Source organism: Solenopsis invicta, chromosome 8, assembly GCF_016802725.1.
Source record: "Solenopsis invicta isolate M01_SB chromosome 8, UNIL_Sinv_3.0, whole genome shotgun sequence".
NCBI lineage: Eukaryota > Metazoa > Arthropoda > Insecta > Hymenoptera > Formicidae > Solenopsis > Solenopsis invicta.
The window spans coordinates 24,933,887-24,955,073 of record NC_052671.1 but is presented as its reverse complement, the minus strand read 5'-3'; the positions used below and the strand labels follow the sequence as shown (position 1 = coordinate 24,955,073).

The window sequence follows — 21,187 nt, the reverse complement described above, 5'->3', positions numbered from 1 at the left end:
TTAATCTGTTTTTGTCTTCCTACTTTTTTTGGGTATCTTCTTACTTTTCTCAAGGAAAATGTGCTTTGCTTTCTCAGATCTGCCTCTAAGTCATAATTTTTTGGCTCTAACATTAATGTACATGTATATTTTGAATGAATTGACGTTTGTAACAAGTATCAACTGATTGAATGAAAATATAAAAATAATTTTATTGCTTGTTGTACGTGTAATTTTACAAGTTGAGTTTTGGAGGTTTTAACGCAGCATGTTCACGCTGGTTTCAGAAATTTGTGACTGGATTAATTAATAAGTATGGCAAGTACATTTTAAATCCTGTTTATTAAAATTAATAAAAAAATTAAATGTAGCTTTTACAATGTATATAGAGTTCATTGAACTAATTAAAATAATACATGATATTAAATATGCTTGCTGTTACAAAGTGAATGTTAATTGTAAATTAATATGATCATATGTTTGTTAATCTCGCTGTGTTATCTGATATTTAATAATGTTACTAAGCGTCTTATAAAAGGTATTCTCTCTTATAAGAGATAGTTCATTTTGTAACACGAGTGATCATATTTAATATCATATATTATTTTAACTAGTTTAGTGAACTCTATATACATTGTAAAAGTTACACTTATTTTGTTAACTTTAATAAACAGTATTCAAAATGTACTTACCATACTTATTAATTAATACAGTCACAAATTTCTGAAACCAGAGAGAACACACAGCGTTAAGACTTCTAAAACTCAACTTGTAAAATTACATGTACAATAGGCATTAGAATTATTTTCATATCTTTATTCAATCATTTGACACTTGTTTCAAACGTCAATTCATTCAAAATATACATTTATATTAACGCTAGAGTTAAAAAATTATGACTTAGAGACAGATCTGGGAAATGAGATACGCATTGGAGGAAGGTAGCAAGACAAAACCAGATTTAATAATGAGCATTCGGTCTAATTAGCTTTGTTTTGTTATCTTCATTTATATGCACTTGTTAATCATGCGTATAACACTTAGAAAATTTAATGCACAGCACTCGTAAGAGTATAATATTGACTCTAGTTAATGCAAAATGTATATTTTTTTCTGCACGTATTTATTATAGGCCCATTCAACGTGTTTTTACACCACACGAACAAATTTGGCAGAAAAAATGTGTCGTCTGCCCCGCGAACCAAAATATTATTGACGATTGAGTTTACGGGTTAGAAAACCCATCGAATATCACAGCAATCATGGTCGCGGCCACGTGATGTATCACATGATCGCATGCGGGCTGATAGTGTAGTAGCGAGCGCCACTCGTTACTCGTGTCGAAAAGATGTACTGGACAAAATTCGCTTGGCGATGATGACGTATCGTAAAAAAAAATGCCAAGATTTGGACTTTGCGTCGCGATACCTCCGCACGTAGAGCATGGAGAGAAAAAACAAAAACACTTTTCTTATACAATTCGTCCCCAAGCTATCGATTGAGACTAATCAGAACTTGATCGGTTCAGCTGTTACTGAGATCTGATAATCTCGTTATGCTTGAACTCGCTGACTCGCGTAAAAGAGGGTCGGTCTCGTTAAAGCGTGGACTTGGCGCGAGATGCGACCGCGTCTCTAGATACATACTATACCTTATAAGAGAAGAAATCATTGGTGTGCCACGACTTACAGGAAATTCTACTGTCGGATACAGATTTGCAATCTGTGGTTGCAATCCTGTATTATAGAGTTTTCCAATTGTTTCTAAAAATTTTTTGTCACTGTGATTCTCTGAACGTTCAAATAACACTACATTTGTTACTGTAGAATATAAAGGATCGTTTAAAATACATTGAAGAATATTCTCAGGCGATATTTCAATCGTCACCGTGTTTTTTGGAATTAAACTTAACGTTTCTGCAAATAGTGCCAAAGATGATAAATTATTTATATAGTATTCTGAACAAAAAAAGGATTTATTTAAATATTTGTAAGCGGATGTAGTTAGCCATTTTGAGCTAGGAAATATTCTTTGTGGTATCATTCCTTTCAAATACTCTTCACACTTGATTATTGCAGGTTTAATATAACGACTGTGAAAAGGTATATAACCACAAAAAATCTCTTTAACAGAAATATTGTTAGTCTGAAAGAATATACAAAAATATATTATTATTCACGGAAATATTATTAATTATTTAATTTAACAGATTTAGAGAAACTAAGTTGAAAACATTGAGTGCTTTCCAGTAACGTAACACAGTTATGTGACAGTGTTACACAGTGGCGACTTATTGTTGAAACACTGTTTCTGTCGAAGTTAGTGTTCAACCGTCCTGTTTCAACGTGATATTGAAAACTCTCGTTGATCGATTTCACTCTGATATTTTATTGTAATCTTGTATAGTTATACATTGACGAACTTAAACATACTCTCGTACTTCTCCTAGTTCATTCTCCGCTGACGTGTCGCGCCATCTCGCTGGTCTTTTTACGGGCCCGTTTGGGCTTTACTTAGATCGCACTGTTGGCGCGAACAGTCCGTTGATAAATATTAAACATTCGACGTAGTTTTCAAAATTACACAGAAACTGAAGGTTAAGAATATTTACTAGGAAAAACGACTATTCATTCCAGTAATATTAAATGTAATATCCGTTTAGTGATATTAAATATAAAAATGTTGGTTTCCACGAAGTGACATAAAACAACTACATAGCGTTTTAATTATATATGATTTTGTAAGATTCTACTGGATCTTATTATCGATTGATCGTAGAAACAGGCAAATTTTGTTAAGAAATGGTGTTTACCGCTGGCGCTAAAGTAGGCAAGAAATGAAAGAGCATAATTGAATTCATAATGGTTGGGGCCAGATCGGAGCACAACCACGCATGCGGATGTTGTAACGCGACTTTCTCCTATAAGCGGTCTTTTATACTCTTTGAAATAATGCGAGGACTTCTTTAAATTTCTTAAGGAAAGTACGAGGTGAGCGAACCTTGAATTTTATTCGCAAACATCGTATAACGAAACATCGTACAACGTTGATATTATCGAGTCTTTTATTACGCGATGTGTCCTTGTATGTGTGTACTGGCTCCACAAGTATTAATTGTGCAATTACTGGACAAGGCCTGAATAATGAAAACCAGAGTTACATTTGACAAACATGCAATCTTGTCGACTTGTGTTATAGTTGGAAACTACTGAGTTGTACACTGTGTTACACAATGTCGCTTGTATACGTAATTGCAGAGCACTAATTATGCAACGTCTTGTAGAGATACATGCAGTGCAGTGTGCTCCTTAGCGCAAGCATCAACAGGCGATTTTAAAGTTCTAAAAGCGCGCATGTGCCGCGCTACTGCCGTGCGCGGGACTTCCGCCGCGCGCACGTTTCAATGTTTTCCTGTTGTGCGTAGCATCGACAGTGCGTTAATTTTTGGTCTTTTCTCGTAGTAAATTATAGTAACCAGATGAGTAAATCTAATCAAAAATCAAAAAAGAGAAAAAGATCTGAGTCCAGGGATTATCTCGCGGATCTGGAAGACAAGTTATCACAGCTTATCGAGGTATTTCTCAAAAGTAACGTTATGATCCTATGCTCCTTCCATTTTTTTTTATCTGTGCAGGTAGGGCAAATGTCCCAGGAGGTGCAAGACATAGGTAACAAAAAAAGTTTAAGGGTCAACGCTAGAAATAAGGGCGACAATCCATCGAGCGAAAGCCATTTCGATGGATCAAGAAAGGCCATGAGATCCATACTCAGGTCTCAGGTGTGTATGAACATCCCAGTTCCGTATACCGGACAGAGGAATCAACACAATCTTTTCTCATTAATCGGAATGTCATAAAGACATGAAGCGCGCACGCGGCGGGGGCCCCGCGCACGGCAGTAGCGCGACATACGCGCGCTTTACGAGCTTTAAAATCTCCTGTTGATGCGCTAAGAAGCACACTACACTATATCCATCCGGACAAGACAGCACAATTATAGTCGAACTTCACTTGGTAAGTTCATTCAACTTCTTAATTATGTTAGTGCTCGGAAATAATTGCACATTTCACACGAAAGGTATAATTCTGGTATACTTTTCACATCGGGACACTCTTGTGGTACAGGTCACACGCACAATCGGCGGCTCGATTATCAAATCGTGAACGATAATGTTGAGGGAAAAAAGGCATTAATCTTAGAAATCGATCTGAAATGTGCAACTAATTCCAAGTACTGTATTGTTGTTTAAATAATAATGTACCCGTAGATCAGCAAGAAACGTTCTCATAGATTTTGTTGGCCCGCTCACGATAAAATTAGATGAACTATTGTAACAAGCTACATCAATATCCAAAGAACACATATTCTTTATAGTTTCATAATCGAGATTAATTTCTGCCATGGAACCGTTGATTATTTTTGATTCATAAAGCGCTAAACCGATAAAATATGCCAACAGAATCGTTTCTTCAGCTGTCAAACATCCATCGGCGTATCCACAGATTAATTCACCAATAGAATGACCAATTATAAGGTCGGGAACAATACCAATAGATGTTAAAAGATCAACTATTCCAATCTGTAAGACATGTGAAGAAAATGTTTTTTTATTTTAAATCATCTTTATTTTTAACAAAAATTAATATTATAAAAAAACTGTTGGTTTATTTTATGTATATGACGCAATATATTAATAAAAACTTAAGGGAATATTGGACCTAAGGCCGAGCTTCCTCGACGTCTATATTGCAAAATTCTTTTTTCAAGCGAGAATCAAGCGGCACGCGGGGACAAGAAATAACCCTAAGGCCAGATGAGTAGAATAATACTATTCAGCATACGCATGAATGTGAATATATCATCTGTCCTTACTTTTTGATTTTAACGCCATCTACCACGGCACCCAGAAACTAATTTTCTATTTTTATATACTCGATTCATTGCAAGATTATACTCAGCGCGGACAAAAATTCGTCCGCGTTATGCGCATATTTCCCCACAGAAGAACACTTCCCGTTCAAGTTCGCATACTTGCTTCTTTATAGACTAACATAAGAGCATCGACTTGACATATTAATTTCTAATTATTAATTAAAAATCAGAAGTAATATTTAAAATTAATATTCTGAAATGCTACATATTTAATAAATTGAATTGCAAAAGGACATTAAATGTCTCGACGTTTCTTGTTTGTGTTTACTTTATTTTCAACAAATACTATAACATGACAGATTAAAACGTTTTTTTTATTTTATAATAACTTTTAATTTTTCTGTTATTAATCCATAAAAACTCTTGTAATAGTGTTACGAAAATAAGATTTATTTTGTTATTTTATATTATTTAACTTGTAATAAAGTTTCTTATGCTTCTTTTTTAATCTTTAATTATTTATTCATAAAATTTTATTTTTTATACTATTGCTTTGTGTATCATTATTATTGTAATACTCAATTATAAAAACAATCTTCAATAAAAATACGAGAGTCATTTTTAAAGTAAGAACCGTTTCGTAATGTAGTAACGAAAACTTTAATTATGAACGTAAATTATATCACAAATTAAAATATGAACATTTTTTCACTTTTCAACATAGTCGCCATTAATATTTAAACATTTATTAAGTCGTGGCACCAGCTTTTGAATCCCCTCGTCAAAGAACTCTGCCGCCTGACAGAAATTATTACTAAACCAGTTAGTAATAATTTTTTTTAATCGGTCATTTTCCAATTGCTTTCCATCAAAAAATTCTTTAAGTTTTGAAAAAAGATGAAAGTCCGATGGTGCTAAATCAGGGCTATACGGTGGATGTCCAATAATTCCCAATGAATAACAGAGCGCACTTCAAAATCAGCGGAATTACTGACTGACATGGCGAAAACCAAGTAGTATAACCAACACCGGCAGAGATGTGAAACTTAATAGAGGCATAGTGAGGGACTGATCAAGAGTGGCTAACCTTAAACGGACGTCACGTAACATCCGCCGCGGACGCGATACACAATCGGTTCTTACTTTAAAAATGACACTCGTATGTTTATATTATGGATTTAACTATTTTGTAAATAGTTGTGTAATTTAAATATATTACAATTGTGACTTAATAACATTGAAATGTAGAGATTATTTCACCTGTTCGATTCTTTAACAATAAGTGCGGGCCATATACAAGTATTTAAGTACACAGTATTATTGTGAACACGCTACGCTTTCTTCACTATTCTGTCCGTATACATTTGGGTACAATCTTACAGTGAACCGAGTATAGATACAAGCGTTCTGTTTACCATTCTGCACTTATATTTCGCGTATACTTACGCACATAATTTTATCATAATTACATATCTTTTTTTCTAAGCTTTTGATTTAAGACTCGATAATTTAGTGTTACTCTATCACGTTGTCCGAAAAGTGGTAATGTTTCATCTTGCCCAGGAAACCTATAGAACTGTCAGATTAACCTGACACTGTCGTGACTGGACAGCTCTACAGTGTAGATGAGTGCATATAAATAATTATTAAAGTAACTTTTAAATTTTTTGTTATTGACATGCTATTGACCTTCTCATCCAAAATTAATATGTGTGCTTTAAGTAAAGAATTTTTAATTCAGTAAAGCCAATTTAACAAAATTGCTTTAAGAAGAAATGTTTGTAATTGAGTCAGTCCATTCCCTTACCCAAGCAGAACAATGAGTCCCAATAATGTCAAAATGACATCAAAGTAAATCGAGATCGATGGAAAAGTAAATTTAATGACCATTGTACAGTCACTTTGACATCATAATGACTCCCTGTTCTGCTTGGGTAATCATCGGACGGATGGACACACGCACACAAAACAAAAACGCGGAATTGTAAGCGGACTCGCCGACACGTCCGTCAAAAACAGAATACATTTACAAAAATCCAAAGTTTTCCTTACCTGTAGTCCAACAAGGCCTAAGATTAAATTCACGATATTTTTGGAAATATTATTTTCATTTATCAAGATATCTGTGAGGTATATACCATAAGGTTTCAAAACAGTATTACATTTGTTAATTGCCTCAGCAAACGTTGAAAATTTCATTAGAGCTCCACCTATTAAAATATAGTAATTTTTTTTTATATTGTGTACTAATACTACGCATATGCGAGCAATATACATATTAGGTGTACAACTTTGTTTCCGCCGTTTTTCAATAGATGACTTTAGCGGTATATACGTGGTGGTGGAAATAAACAGATGTAGACGTCATACAATAAGCTTGGGCATTTGTTAACATAACCCCATCGAAACATTAGGCAATTTATGTCCGCATCGTAAAGTTATTCTCGAATGAAAATGTCAGTTTACGAGCCAAATTCTCGTTATTTACGGGAGGTTTTAATTTACTGCTTCAATATAAAAAAATCTGCGGCTGATGTTTTCAAATACTTACGGCGATATCGCTATTAGTGAAAGAACGTGTTGTGAGTGGTTTCAACGCTTCAAGAACGGTGATTTTGACATCGAGGATCGGCATGGCGATAGAAGAGAGAAGGTTCTCAAAGATGCAGAATTGGAGGTATTACTTCATGACTCAATTACTTCATGTGTCAAACACAAGAAAAATTGACAGGATCATTGAGAGTGACTCAACGAATCATTTCAAAACGCCTGAAAGCCATGGGAATGATTCAAAAACAAGGAAATTGAGTGCCGTACGACTTGAAGCCGAGAGACGTTGAACGGCGTTTGTTTGCTTGTGAACAGCTACGTGAAAGACTTCTGCACGAAAAAGATTTCTGCATCGCATTGTGACTGGGAACAAAAAATGGGTTTATTACAATAACTTCAAGCGTAGAAAATCATGGGGACTTTTCGGCCAAGCTTCCACGTCGACGGTCAAATCAAATATTCACAGTTTCATGCTATGTATTTGGTGAGACTAGCTCGGCGTAGTGTATTATGAGCTGCTAAAAATCTGAAACAATCACAAGCGATCTGTATCGAAAGCAATTAATGCGTTTAAGCCGAGCATTAAAAGACAAACGGCCGCAATACAATGAGAGACACGATAAAGTAATTTTGCAGCATGACAATGCTTGACCCCATGTCGCACAGTCGGTTAAAACATACTTGGAAACGTTAGAATGAGAAGTCCTACCCCCGCCGTATTCTCCAGACATTGTTCCCTCTTACTATTACTTGTTTCGATCATGGCACATGGCCTGGCTGACCAGCACTTACGATCTTATGAAGAAGTCAAACATTGGATCGATACGTGGATTGCCTCAAAAGATGAACAGTCTTTTCAACGTGTGATTCGTACGCTGCCCAAAAGATGGGAGAATGTAGTGGCCCGCAAAAGACAATATTTTGAATCGTAAATGTATAACAAATTTTTTACAATAAAGCCTTAAATGTCAAAAAGAAAAACGGTGGAAGCAAACAGTTGACCACTTAATGTATATATACGTAAAAGAAAAATTCGATAAGTTTGCTAAAAAGTTCCCTTTCTTCTGGAAAGGCAAGTAACACTAAATGTATATCAGCCAAATAAGTATAAAACCTTATGTTCAACATGTACAGGGTGTTTCCAGAAATAGTTGGCCAAACTTTAAGAGCATATTTTACTCATTGTAAGAATGAAAAAAAGTCATGTAAATATAGGATTGGAAATGGTTCCTTTCCAAGTTATAAACATTTTTTGGTTTTACAGAAATTGCTGGAAATCAGGGCCGCTGTAAGCGGACGTGCAAAGCGTGCACTGCACGCGGGCGGCACGAGCAGGGGGCACCAGTCGACTTTTTTTTGTATTCATGATTCCCAACATTTCTTTCATTTTTCATATGATCAGTCAGAAGTGTAGGGCCGACAAAGAGATCACCGATTGGCACATGTGCGCAATAGGCGGCTTTGAAGCGGCATCAATAAATGTAGCTGGTTGGCGTATCAAATTGCAAGTTGTCGCCGCGGAATTTCGATAATTTCACAGATTATCTTAATCTCGCAGACATTTTTCGCCAAAGCGTCGGCCGCCATTTGATGCGCGAAGGACCGCGGTCCCTTTTGATTTTGCCGAAAAACCACTATATAAACCGCGTTCAAAAGCTCAGTCTTTCGCTGTTTGTGACGTTAAGTTCCTTCCTACAGAGGTTAAATAAAACTGAGAATAAAACGTTAATTCTTTTATAGTTAAGTGTTTTCATTAAAGTGATTTAAAGGAAGCCTTCATTGTGCTATCTACAAATAAATTCACTTATAAAAATAATGGCATGTACCTAATAAATGTTTTTCTTTTTATGAAGTGTTAAGTTGAGCATGCGTTTCTTTATTCTAAAAGATTTATCAAAATCAATTATGTCATAAATACTATAAAATAATAAAACACAAACAAAATTACTATACAATTCTCAAGTGTCTCTATGCTTCTTTTCTATTATCTGTCCGCGTGTCTACTCGCCGCATAACTGTAAAATTATCTGACGGATGGGATTAAAATTTATTAATTGCTGAAGTTAAAAAAACTACATCACAAAAATATTTTTCTATACTATACAAATAAGGTATCAAAATTTGGGAGTACAGAGAAAACATGTCTCATTCAATAAAATTATTTTTATTAATTATTGGTGAAGCTTTAATAGAACATTATATACAAGGCACATTTTGCTGAATTTTTAGTATTTGTGTCAATATTAACTGACCAAAATTAAATTTCAATGAAATTGTGTTCTAATATTTCTAATGACTATATCAGAAATCACAAAAAAGAAAAAAGCCTTCCGGTGCCCAAATTCGACAGAAAAAAAGACAAAAAGAGGTAGAGCAAGAAAAATTGTCAGGTTCGATGGTCAAATTTTTAAACAAACCAGAAATTGCAGAAGATTAAAGGATTGACGTGCCGTCAACAAGTACATCAGATTTCGAACCAAAGGAAAGGAAATATCTGAGCAGAATTCTACAGTAACAAGAGTTCGTCATATTCCTAAAAGTAATTCGGATTTTAAAAAAATTGTTAAAGAACATTTAGATATAGAACAATCGTTGTCGACCAGTATCTGTAATATTTTTATATCTGAGGACCCTGGATTGTGGCCTCAAAATATTAACAATAATTTTGCTACTATTTTAGTGAAACGTGGACCTGTACAGGCACACAATCATAATTTTCAGGTTAATGATGACGGAAGAAAATTTTCGAATAATTATTATTATGAACATCTTTCTAACAGGAAATAAACCAATGGAGAATGGCTTGTCTACTCAATTTCTAAGAATACTGTGTATTGTTTTTGCTATAAAATTTTCGGAAAAACTGCAAGTAGTCTATCTGTTTGAATGGCTTTTCTGATTGGTCACATTTGTTTTTAACATCAAAAAGAGACAAGTGTTGCTCATATTAAAAATATTAAATCATGGATAAATTTGAACAATATGTTAACAATTGAAACAACCGTAAACCAAATGCAACTGAGACTAATAGAATCAGAAAAAAAACATTGGTCTGACGTTATAGAAAGAATTATTGCCGTTATAAAGTTTTTGTCACGTCAATGACTAGCTTTTCAAGGTACATCGAAACATTATATGAGCATAATAATGGTAATTTCCTTAAGGCAATAGAAATGATAGCATCATTTAATACAGTAAAGCCTGCCGCAGACGATACGTTTTTTTTTACTGGATTTCTAATTGGATTTTCTTACTTGCTACCGTACGGGCAATGGTACTGGCAGTGCTACTGGCCGTGGCTTCACACGGTGCGAGTTTTCGTACGGGCTGAGCAACTGAAATTTGTTTCATAGAAGCGGTACGCTTGAATATGGATGAGATAGATGAGATGGATGAAATTATTGCAACAGTTGTACATTGTCGTAAAATTGCTATTGCATTATTTTTAATTATTGAAAAATTGCGACAAAAAAATATCGCCGACGTTTATGGAGTCGACAGTCAATACATTCTTTAATTCCTCACTTTTACTGTGCTTATTATGGTAATTTGGTGTGTTTATCGCATATAAACATGGTTCCTATTAGTAGGCCTCTATTAAACATAAAATACATTTTTTGGACCGTTTTGAAGTCTTTTCATTTTTGCACGACGTCATGTTTGCGAAGTGAATGGTAATTTGGTGTGTTTATCGCATATAAACATGGTTCCTATTAGTAGGCCTCTATTAAACATAAAATACATTTTTTGGACTGTTTTGAAGTCTTTTCATTTTTGCACGACGTCATGTTTGCGAAGTGAATTTACGTTTGAACTTTGACAACACTTCGACAGTATAACCTGGTATAACCCAGTATAACCTATACAGACTGTGTCCTGATTGGCTTTCACAATAAACCAGTACAGAATCACGTAAGAAAAATAGGACATGATCTATTACGAAAATCCAGTACGCGAGCCAGTAGCGTAGCCCGTAAGCTACCCATTTCCAGTACGGGAGCACGTAAGACTTCCAGTATAGGAGCACGTAAGCAATCCCGTAAGAAAAATGATGATATTCAGGCGATGATATTCAAAACCAAATAATTGATTTACTTGGTACTTTGATAAAAAATAATATATTAAATAAAGTCAGGGAATCAAAATATTTTTCCATTATATTAGACTGCACGCCGGATGTTAGTCATATTGAACAAATCATTATAATTATTAGATATGTTTGTATAAATAACACAAAGAAAGAGGTAGAAATTAATAAAAATTTCATAGGATTTTGTCCAATTATAAATAATACTGGCGAAAATTTGTCGACTTTTGTACAAAATTTATTTTTAGAATTAAACCTTAATATCCAAAACCTGCGTGGACAAGATTATGACAACGGATCAAACATTCATGGAAAACAAAATGAATTACAGAAAAAACTTTTGGATATTAATAATTGTGCCTTTTTTGTTCCCTGCTCAGCCCATTTAAATTTAGTAGTAAATGATGCTGCTAATATTTCACACAAAACTGTATTTTTTTTAAATATAATAAAAGAAATGTACCAACATAGATTAAGCAATCAATCTATTGTTACTATAGAACATGAAATATTAGATAATTTAGAAATAAAACAAATAGTTGCAGATTTTGCAAAATTAAAAGCCAGAAAAGTTCAATTTATTTGAATTGAAATACATAATAAATCTATATTAATTAATTTATTTTGTGTTTTATTAACTTTCTAACATATAAAACCTATTTCATGTGAGTAGTCATAGAAAATTTTATTTTGAAAAAATTTAGTCACGAGTCAAACGAAACAAGGGGCGGCAAAATTGAACTCGCACGCGGGCGCACTTACGTCTAGCGGCGGTCCTGCTAGAAATGATTTCCTTCCTCATCAATGCATGCTTTGCATCGACGTCGCATAGATTGTCAAAAATATCTTAAAACTCTCGTGTATGATAATCCTATTGCTACTGTGGAAGTACTCCGAAATCATATTATCGCTGCGTGTGAAGAATACGAAATACTCCAGAAATTTTTGAACGTCTTCGACAATCCATGCGACAATCGATGCGAAGCATGCATTGATGCGGAAGGAAATCATTTCCAGCAATTTCTGTAAAATTATATAAAAATGTTTATAACTTAGAAAGGAAGCATTTCCAAACCCATGTTTATATGACTTTTTTTCATCCTTACAATGAGAGAAATGTGCTCTTAAGGTTTGGCCAACTATTTCTGAAACACTGTATAAGTTTTGTCGTTACCAAAATAGTAGTTAGAAAATAAGAACGTTTTTCCTGTGGTTTTAATTTTATAATGAGAAAAGCGTGAATCAAGAAAAAATTTTTTAAACAATTGTAATTGATAACAAATAGAGTTTAACATACAATTTGCAAACAAAAAGGCAGTTTATCTGTCAAAAAATCAAGAATGAAGACAATGCATTTTTAATTTCTGAGACCCAATCGTTTTAAAAGTTATTTCAAATTCTCTAAGATATCAAATTTTCATCAGTTTAGTTCATAGAGACACAATTTCATGATAAATCCGGCCTCGGAAATAAAAAAATGCGATAAGCACTGTTTTCAATTCTTGATTTTTATTGACGCACTTCTGCTTACTCCTTACCATAGAAGAATAAAAAATCAATTAAATCCTCTGTTTTCGTGCTTTTTTTCTCGTTAATGCACTTCGCGTAACTAATTTTTATTTCATTAAAATTTCTAAAATAATTTTAAATGAGACATCTTACACACATCTTAAAATAATGTTCTATAAATAATCAGGACTAAAATTTAGAATTTTAAGAAGTTTTTTAGAAATAAATTTTAAGATGTCTTAATGTTTTGTAACATTCAAAATAATTAATAAAATATATTTACTTACTTATTCGAGATCTTTGAAATCCTAGTCCAGAAAATATGAAACAAATTGGCCTTCTTACATGCAAAAAATGTTCCACTTTATTAATTGTATTACAAGACGTTTTAGATCCAGTTATTAGATATCCTCTAAAATGATGGCCGTCTATGTTAGCGCTATGAATATGATGTAGCAGAGATATGTATTCTGTGTCTACTGGTCGACTTTGTAACTGCATTAATAAAAATGTATATTTATATTCATCATTTTTCTTAGAATAACTGTGTATAAATAAAGATAAAGATTATTGCTCTATATGATTCAATAAGTATTTCTCATAAATGTTATTATTAATCCTAGATTTCCCGACACATATGTTTAATTATCTTCCTCCCCACCTATGGGTTTATGCGACCCTGTAACTTTGGCTATATCTCTGAACTGTAAGATTAACTTTGCTATATCTCTGAACAGAAAGCATATTTTTTAGCTCATAATATGTAAAATTAATACTTGAGAGTGTGATAAAGACGATAAGCAAGACCCGAATCAAAAATATTTTACTCTCAAATAATTATAATTTTTTTTTGTGTTACACAAAATCATAAGAAATAAATACTCACATGAGGTCTGTCAGACCCATATGTGAGGAGCTAAAGTTAAAGAAGATGATATTGTAATTTTTATTGATATAATATCTGTCATTAATATCTGTCATTAATTGTCACTAATATCTCCGTGACAAAGAGTGAGACCAAGGTTAGCCTCCTTTTTTAATCCTCAAAAATAAACTTGGTGTTTGGTTTAATTGATAAAGTTTTTTACGCTGATTCCGAATATATAAGTCTCTAGTTGATCCCATGCACCGTTCCAGAGAAAATGTGCACCAAACAGAGGCCAGAAAATTGATTGTTTTCAATGTACTCACCCGCAGAGCAATCGATTGTCGATTGTTTTGCTATTTGATTTGCCAAAACAATGTTTTGGTCTGTGGGCCACTGTAATATAGGCGCCATCTCACAAAATCTCAATTTTTTGAGGCCCATTTTCTTTAGCATGCCAAGTTTTTATAGACAGTTTGTCCTCTTATTTTCACCCTTGAAAGTGAACTCGTTTGGATGGATCGATAGAGTTTTTTCACGCTGATTCCGAATACGTAGGTCTCTAGTTGATGCAATTTGCCATTCCAGAGAAAATAAGCATTAAAAAGTTGAGACACGAAATTGAAACTTTGGTGCACATTTTCTCTGAAACGATGCATGGCATCAACTAGAGATTTATATATTCGGAATAAGCTTGAAAAACTCAATCGATCAAACCAAACACTAAGTTCATTTTTGAGGGTTAAAAAAAAGGGGCAACTGTCTATAGAAACTTGGCCTCACTCTTTTAATAATTTATATTTATATTTGTATTCGTATTCGTATTTATATTTATATCACAAAAGAGTAAATGTCATAAAAACAGAACCTTAAGATAAATATAAATAAAATAAGCTAATATCGACTTACATCGTCTAAAATAATTCTAACTGCTTCCTCTGTACGTCCAGATACGGCTACAAGCCTAGGTAAGTCATCATTCGGTGCTCCATTGTTAATTTTTTGTTTAGGATTCGGTTTTAGTAATAGGTGAGAATTAGCGCCGCCAAATCCAAAGGAATTAATAGCTACATAACCCACTTGCCATTCTGTTGGTTCGGTGATAATCTTTATTCTTCCTTCGATAATAGCAGATAACTCTTTTCGTGAACTATTGAAATGTATTATAGGCGCAAGTATACCAGTTTCCATTGCAATTAATACCTTTAAGAAATCATATCTCTTTACAAGCAGTAAAAAAATGAATGATTAATATATTAATGATCTTAAAGCAGTCATAATTAATAATCGTTATATGATCATTATATGATTACATTGTTTGCTCAAAAGAAACGGAATTTTTTAAATGGTTATGCTTGCTACATCAATGAAATCTTAAATATTATAAGAATTGTCTATGAATATTGGCCATAGAGTGATACTCCAAACGGTATATTATGTTAAGGGATCCTATTAAAAGCAATGGCACTAATAAAGTAGCATGATTGATTATCTTGGCGCGTTGTTTGCAAGTTCTGTAACTTTTTGAACCGGGACAATCTATGAACCGACGACCTGGTAAAAATTTTTCTCAGATTCTTTTGTATAACTTTTTTTCAGAATTTTTCAAAATATCTATATAATTTTGTAAGCTTTCTCTGATTTTATATATGAATTGGAACTTTTTTCAGAAATACTCAGACAAAACTCAGAATATCTGCATTTTTCTCAGAATTTTTCATATATGTTAATTATGAAATATTTTAAGATTTCTAACAAGGAAACTGTCACGGGTGTACGGCGCCAATCTTATTTTCCTTGAAATAAGTTGTTAAACATGAAAATTTAAGAAACCCGTATTTTTTTATATAGGCGGAATTTCCTTATATAGGCGCAACAATTTCCTTATTTATTGAATTATGTCTTATTGTCCAACAATTCGAAGTAATGACTTACGCAGATGAGCACGTATACGAAGTCGATTATAATTAATTCTCAAACATGATATTTCGTAAGATACTTTTGTTACATACGGTTGGATTTGGAATAAAATAAGCTGGCTGAAAAAAAAATTTGACTGAAAAAAGATTTTAAAAACCTATAGGTGGGAATATTTTGTTAAACAAAACAAAAAAAATGTTTTCTTTACAACTTTAAAATACGCTTTAAGCCGTACAAATTTCGTTAAAAAATTTTTTTTTCATCTCTTATATTTTCGACAATATTTGCCCCGAAAAAAGTAGAGGATCAGAAAATAATATAGCACTCATTTTTATTTTATTAAATAACTTTGTTTATAATTAATATTTTCTATTGAAACTTGAACGATTACATTTTTCAGAGTGTTGTTTAACAAATTTTAGACTCAAAGTAATGAAATATTCATTATTTAGGACATGACTTATAAAAATCTAATACACTGCATAATCGGTGGAAGAAAAATAGTGGTTATAATATAGGTATCCATAAAATTAATAAAAAAAAATTAGTTTAGTTTAAAAGAAACACAGTACCTTGTTACAAAATTACATATTTTTAATTTTCTATTGTTTAAAATTTTACTAATTTAGAATTTTCCTTGTTCAAAAACTTTAGAAATACCATTTAAAATTTTATTAAAAATATCATTTTGTCCCTGTTTAACATTAAACAACAAGCATAAAATGATGTCTCTAATGTTTCTAAACACCGCTTTTTAGAATAACAATCGATTTATTCAAGAAATATTTTGATATAAAAATTTTGCTTAAAAATCCATATTAATAAAATTCCCTGTTATTGTTTTAACTTTGTATAACTCAAAATGTATACGGCCGAATAAAAAGTTAAATAACAAAAAAACACTCGAGTGTACTCGTATGTACATTCGTGTGATAATATACTCAAGTTTAAAAGGAGGAAGTGTTAAAGGTTAAAGTGTACCTTAGAAAAATTTAAAAATGCTCACAAGTAAAAATGCCTCATAACAATTGTCAGTCATTATTGGCATATTAGCATCACTAAAAAACGGCGGGCTAGTAAACAAATAATTCTATAAGCAATTGTTAGAATACAGCACTTAATAACGGAAATAATAGGAGTAGCCATATTGTCGACAGTAACCATAATACTCTCTTCTCCTCTACCGTTTTTTTTCAAAGGGGTGTTTCACCCCCTAAACATGAGATTCCGTCCATATAAAAAAATACGGGTCTCTTAAATTTTCGTGTTTAACAACATATTTCAAGAAGAATCGAATCGGCGCCGGACACCCATGACAGTTCCCTTATAAGATTTTTTGTTCTATAATTTCTGATGAAAAGTTATAAAATCTAAAAGTTTAAAGTATTTTTTTGAAATTATGGGATGATCTCTTTACGAAAAAAACGCACAAACTAGAAATAGTAATCTTATACTACAATAACTACAAAAAAATACTACAATAAACACACTCAAATATTACAATAACATGTAAATATTACAACTTTGTGTAGTTTTTTCGTACTATCACAGGATGGATTACAGGAAAATATTACAATAATCACAAAGATTACAATTCCTAGCCCGTGCGTCTTTTTCGTAAGGGGAGATATCTCAAAATATTTCAAAATTCACATGTATTAAAAATTTCTGAGAAAAGATGTAAAATTTTTAAGTATTTCTAAGTATTTCTGAAAAATGTTCCAATTCGTAGAAATATTATAAAAATAACGAGGAGATAACCACTAAAAATAGAGCTATACACCGAACTTTGAGACTTCGACGGATTTCACCGGCCTACATAGACTTCATCAGGCTTTATCGGACTTCACAGACTCCGCAGACTTCATTGAACCTCAAGGAACTTTTAGCAGATTGTACACCGGAATTTAAAAGTGATTACCCACTCGGAGAAAAATTTTCATCAAGATATTGTTTAATAGTAATACAAATATAAGTTGCTGTAATTACATACAAAATAAAACTTATTATTTTATTATAAATATACTTTTGCAATTTGGCAAAGGCTACTGGCTGCTTCGGAGTGTCCAAGATTTGATTTTACCGAACCCATCAATAAAGGAGTTTTCCTTTTACTGCACACAGCATGGTCAATGGACTTAACTTCTACGGGATCACCGACAAGAGTACCAGTTGCATGAGCCTCTACGTAAGATAATTCTGCAGGCGAGACACCACATTCCTCATAAAAATCTTCTAATAACATTTTTTGTGTTTCGAATGATGGGAAAGTAACACCTTCTTCTTTAAAACCATCGCAGTTTGTTTTACTATATACAACGGTTGCGTATACTCTTCTTGCATCTTTTGCCTTTTGCAAATACACTACTGCAACCGTATCACTGCGCATATATCCGGAACCTTCCTTATCAAAGGGTTTACAATAACCATCAGAAGACAAAACTCCTGAAAGAATAAATTGAATTCAATAAATTAAATTAAATTAAATTATATAATAAATATAATAAATATAATAACGGGATATAATAAATATAATAACGATATTATATTTATTAAGTAATCTATTAAATTCTTTAAGTCTCAATTTTTATTTGGTTAAAAGTACGAGAAGTATTTAGTCTATTTTAGTATACTTTGGCAAATCAAAAGACTCGATGGTACAATCTTACGCGAAATATGTGCGCAATATAAGATTGACTAATGTATTTATAAATACATGATACACGAACTACCCAGTTGTGAGTATCTGAGATTATACAGCACACATTATCCTGAAAGAACGTTCTGGGAACATCTTTAAAAAATCTGAATATCTTTAGTTTTCTAAACATCTTTAAAACTTTCCCTGAATATCTATGTTTTATGGGAGATTGTCAAATCTCATGAACAACTGGATCGATTGAGTTTTTATTAAACGTATTCGATAAGATATTCAGTTTGAATTAGTTTAAAAACATAATGCTTTTTAACTTCTTAACACTTTGACACATACGTACATAAGAGTGCATAAAGTATAATCTTATTGTGGTCGACTCAATTAAAATAAAATATGTATTAATGCGTACGTTGTGTATAGTTTCAGATAGAATTAGGATTTTTACCAATCAAGAGTCTGTCATTACAGACTTTTTTATCTTTGAAAATAAAATTGAAAAGTGTCATGACTCAACCATTTAACGTATGAGATAATAAAGCATTTTTTTATTTTTTTTTATTTTTGTACAAAAATTGTATAAATGTTTTCCACTTGTCTAAAAGTGATACTTTTTACTTTCGGAGTTACTTTAATGATCACCCATATAGCTGCATTATTGACAGCTTTCAGAAAGGTTACATTCCTTTACATTTTACGTGCAATACTTCTGAAAAGATTTTATAAAATATATGAAATGTTACAACAGAAATATTTCTAAAATCTTGTGATATGAAATGTTGCAATAAAAATGTTTCTGAAATCTATTGGGTTCAATAAATTTTCAAATTGTATAAAAATTACATACATGGTTATTAGCATTAAAACCTAATGATCTTTATGATTTTTAAGAGGATGCTAAAATACCGTAAATTATTAACATTTACAGTGCACTAAATATCTTCGTATTGGCGTTACAGAATCACAACAAAGTTTTTTTATAATTGAAATACATGTAAAAAGAAAGTGCGCTGTAGTCAATTTTACAAGAAAAGTGAACAAAAATTTATATATCATTAAAAATTCACTCGTATCGCTGTCACCTGAAGTTATCTTTACCTTAATACAGAAGTTGTGTAGCTCGTACGTACAAAATGTCAGTAGAGCGCACTTCAGAAAATATGCACGAATAACACTGATCACGTGAAATTACAACTGAACACCTAACAAAAAAGAAATCTTAATGTGTCTATGTCAAAAACAGAGCAATATGGTCTTCAACAATAGTTGATAGATCTTTTCACAGATGGCAAAATAATCAAAAAACAAAGACAGATCTAAGCAATGGACAAAGAGCGATAGCCGGGGCACGTATTACGCATTTATTCGGAATCGATTCCGAATTATTCCGTTTTTTCCTAAATTTCTATTGTGTTTTCTAGGAAAAACGGAATAATTCCGATCGGAATCGATTCCGAACAAATGCATAATACGTGCCCTGGTCTCGCTTGAAAAATAATCTACAGCGATCTGCAGAACCGACGTCGAGGAAGTTCTTCTGTTACTTTAGCATCCTCTTAAGGCATTTCGTTTATATTGTGTTTTCATATTTTGGCCTTAGCTTTTTATTTCAATATTAATTAGTTAATTACTATCAGATTAATAGATAAAAATAAGTAAATATGTGTGCGTACTAGTATTATACATGTAAGATTACAATATTGAAAGTAGAAATACCAAAACAATAAAATCCAAAATGTATGTTAGGATGAAGACATAGATTAGCAGCAGCGACAATAGCTGCATCACAGTCTCCGGATCGAATATGTCTATAAGCCTCATTTATAGCAAAATGACTCGAGCTGCATGCAGTATCAATATTATATGATGGTCCAGTAACGCCGAGCAAATGAGAAATTCTGTATGCAAAAGTACTTTTGCTACATCCAATCCATGGTAATCCAGCCACCTAGTAATGCGATTTTTAAAATATTATTATAATATTAAAATATAGAATTGATAAATTATGTATCAATATTTAAAAATATTGAGATACATTTTTTTAGACATTTTGCACGTATTAAGTATATACACTGAAAAAGAGTTGTGGTCACTGAACTAAATTTTTCTTAATTAAATTTCTTCAGCATTTACGTAAATTAAATCATATATATATATATATATATATATATATATATATATATATATATATATATTGTGATGGTGCAACTTGCGTTCGTTGTCCGTCATAAGGGCCGTATGGCCTGACCGCAAAGCGCGACACGGATGCTGCGTCCTTCCGGCTTGGGGGCAGGCGCAATTCCATTGGCGCGACCGTTTATGTGTGTGTTCGTCTCTGTACTGTCCCTGCGTCCACTGTTGATTTTGAATCAACGATGGGTCCGTCGAGGAGGGAGACGGTGACTGCGAGAAAACATTTTGTACGGGTAAAACGTATCGTCCACCCAGAGGCGCCGAGAAGGACACAAGAACCCAGGAACATCGCCAAGGGATTTACGGGGCACCCTGAGACACGGGGGCTCGCAGGTTGTACCGCTCACACTGCCCTTTTCGTTCGCCGCTGAACAAAAACCTGTTCAGCCTGTTAGACGTTACTTTTTCAGGAACGTCAGAGTTACGATTCCGCCGGCGGGAGTTGTGCAAAACGGAAAAGCGAAAACGAGCACGAGGCGAGACGGAGAACCGTGCAGAGGAGGCATCATGGGTCTGAGGCGGCGGCCATCCGCCATGGGAGATAAGGCCGGCCGATATC

At 33.0% G+C, this 21,187-nt stretch overlaps 1 protein-coding gene and 1 long non-coding RNA gene across 4 annotated transcripts in view; one reads left to right on the top strand and one right to left on the bottom strand.

The window, feature by feature from the left end:
• Positions 1-877: 877 nt before the first annotated feature.
• The window catches only part of LOC105202557 (fatty acid synthase), a 35,970-nt gene continuing 15,660 nt past the window's right edge, over positions 878-21,187 (bottom strand). Inside the window, exons 2-8 of one of the 2 annotated variants that reach the window (XM_039452619.1) lie at positions 20,152-20,383; positions 17,809-18,227; positions 14,772-15,065; positions 13,285-13,492; positions 6,904-7,061; positions 4,241-4,558; positions 878-2,124 (exon numbers count right to left, since the gene is read on the bottom strand). In XM_039452619.1, the coding sequence (XP_039308553.1) occupies positions 1,504-2,124; positions 4,241-4,558; positions 6,904-7,061; positions 13,285-13,492; positions 14,772-15,065; positions 17,809-18,227; positions 20,152-20,383 (2,250 nt within the window). In that variant the 3' untranslated portion in view covers positions 878-1,503. Of the gene's footprint in view, positions 2,125-3,013; positions 3,116-4,240; positions 4,559-6,903; positions 7,062-13,284; positions 13,493-14,771; positions 15,066-17,808; positions 18,228-20,151; positions 20,384-21,187 lie in introns of those variants that run through there. The other variant, XM_039452620.1, reaches the window with a different exon arrangement.
• LOC113005330 lies at positions 3,115-6,780 on the top strand. 2 transcript variants are annotated; one of them, XR_005575369.1, is made up of 3 exons: positions 3,115-3,757; positions 3,838-3,992; positions 4,747-6,780. It is a non-coding gene; the product is annotated as an uncharacterized LOC113005330 (long non-coding RNA). The 2 variants fall into 2 exon arrangements; XR_005575368.1 differs by having other exon boundaries at positions 4,439-6,780.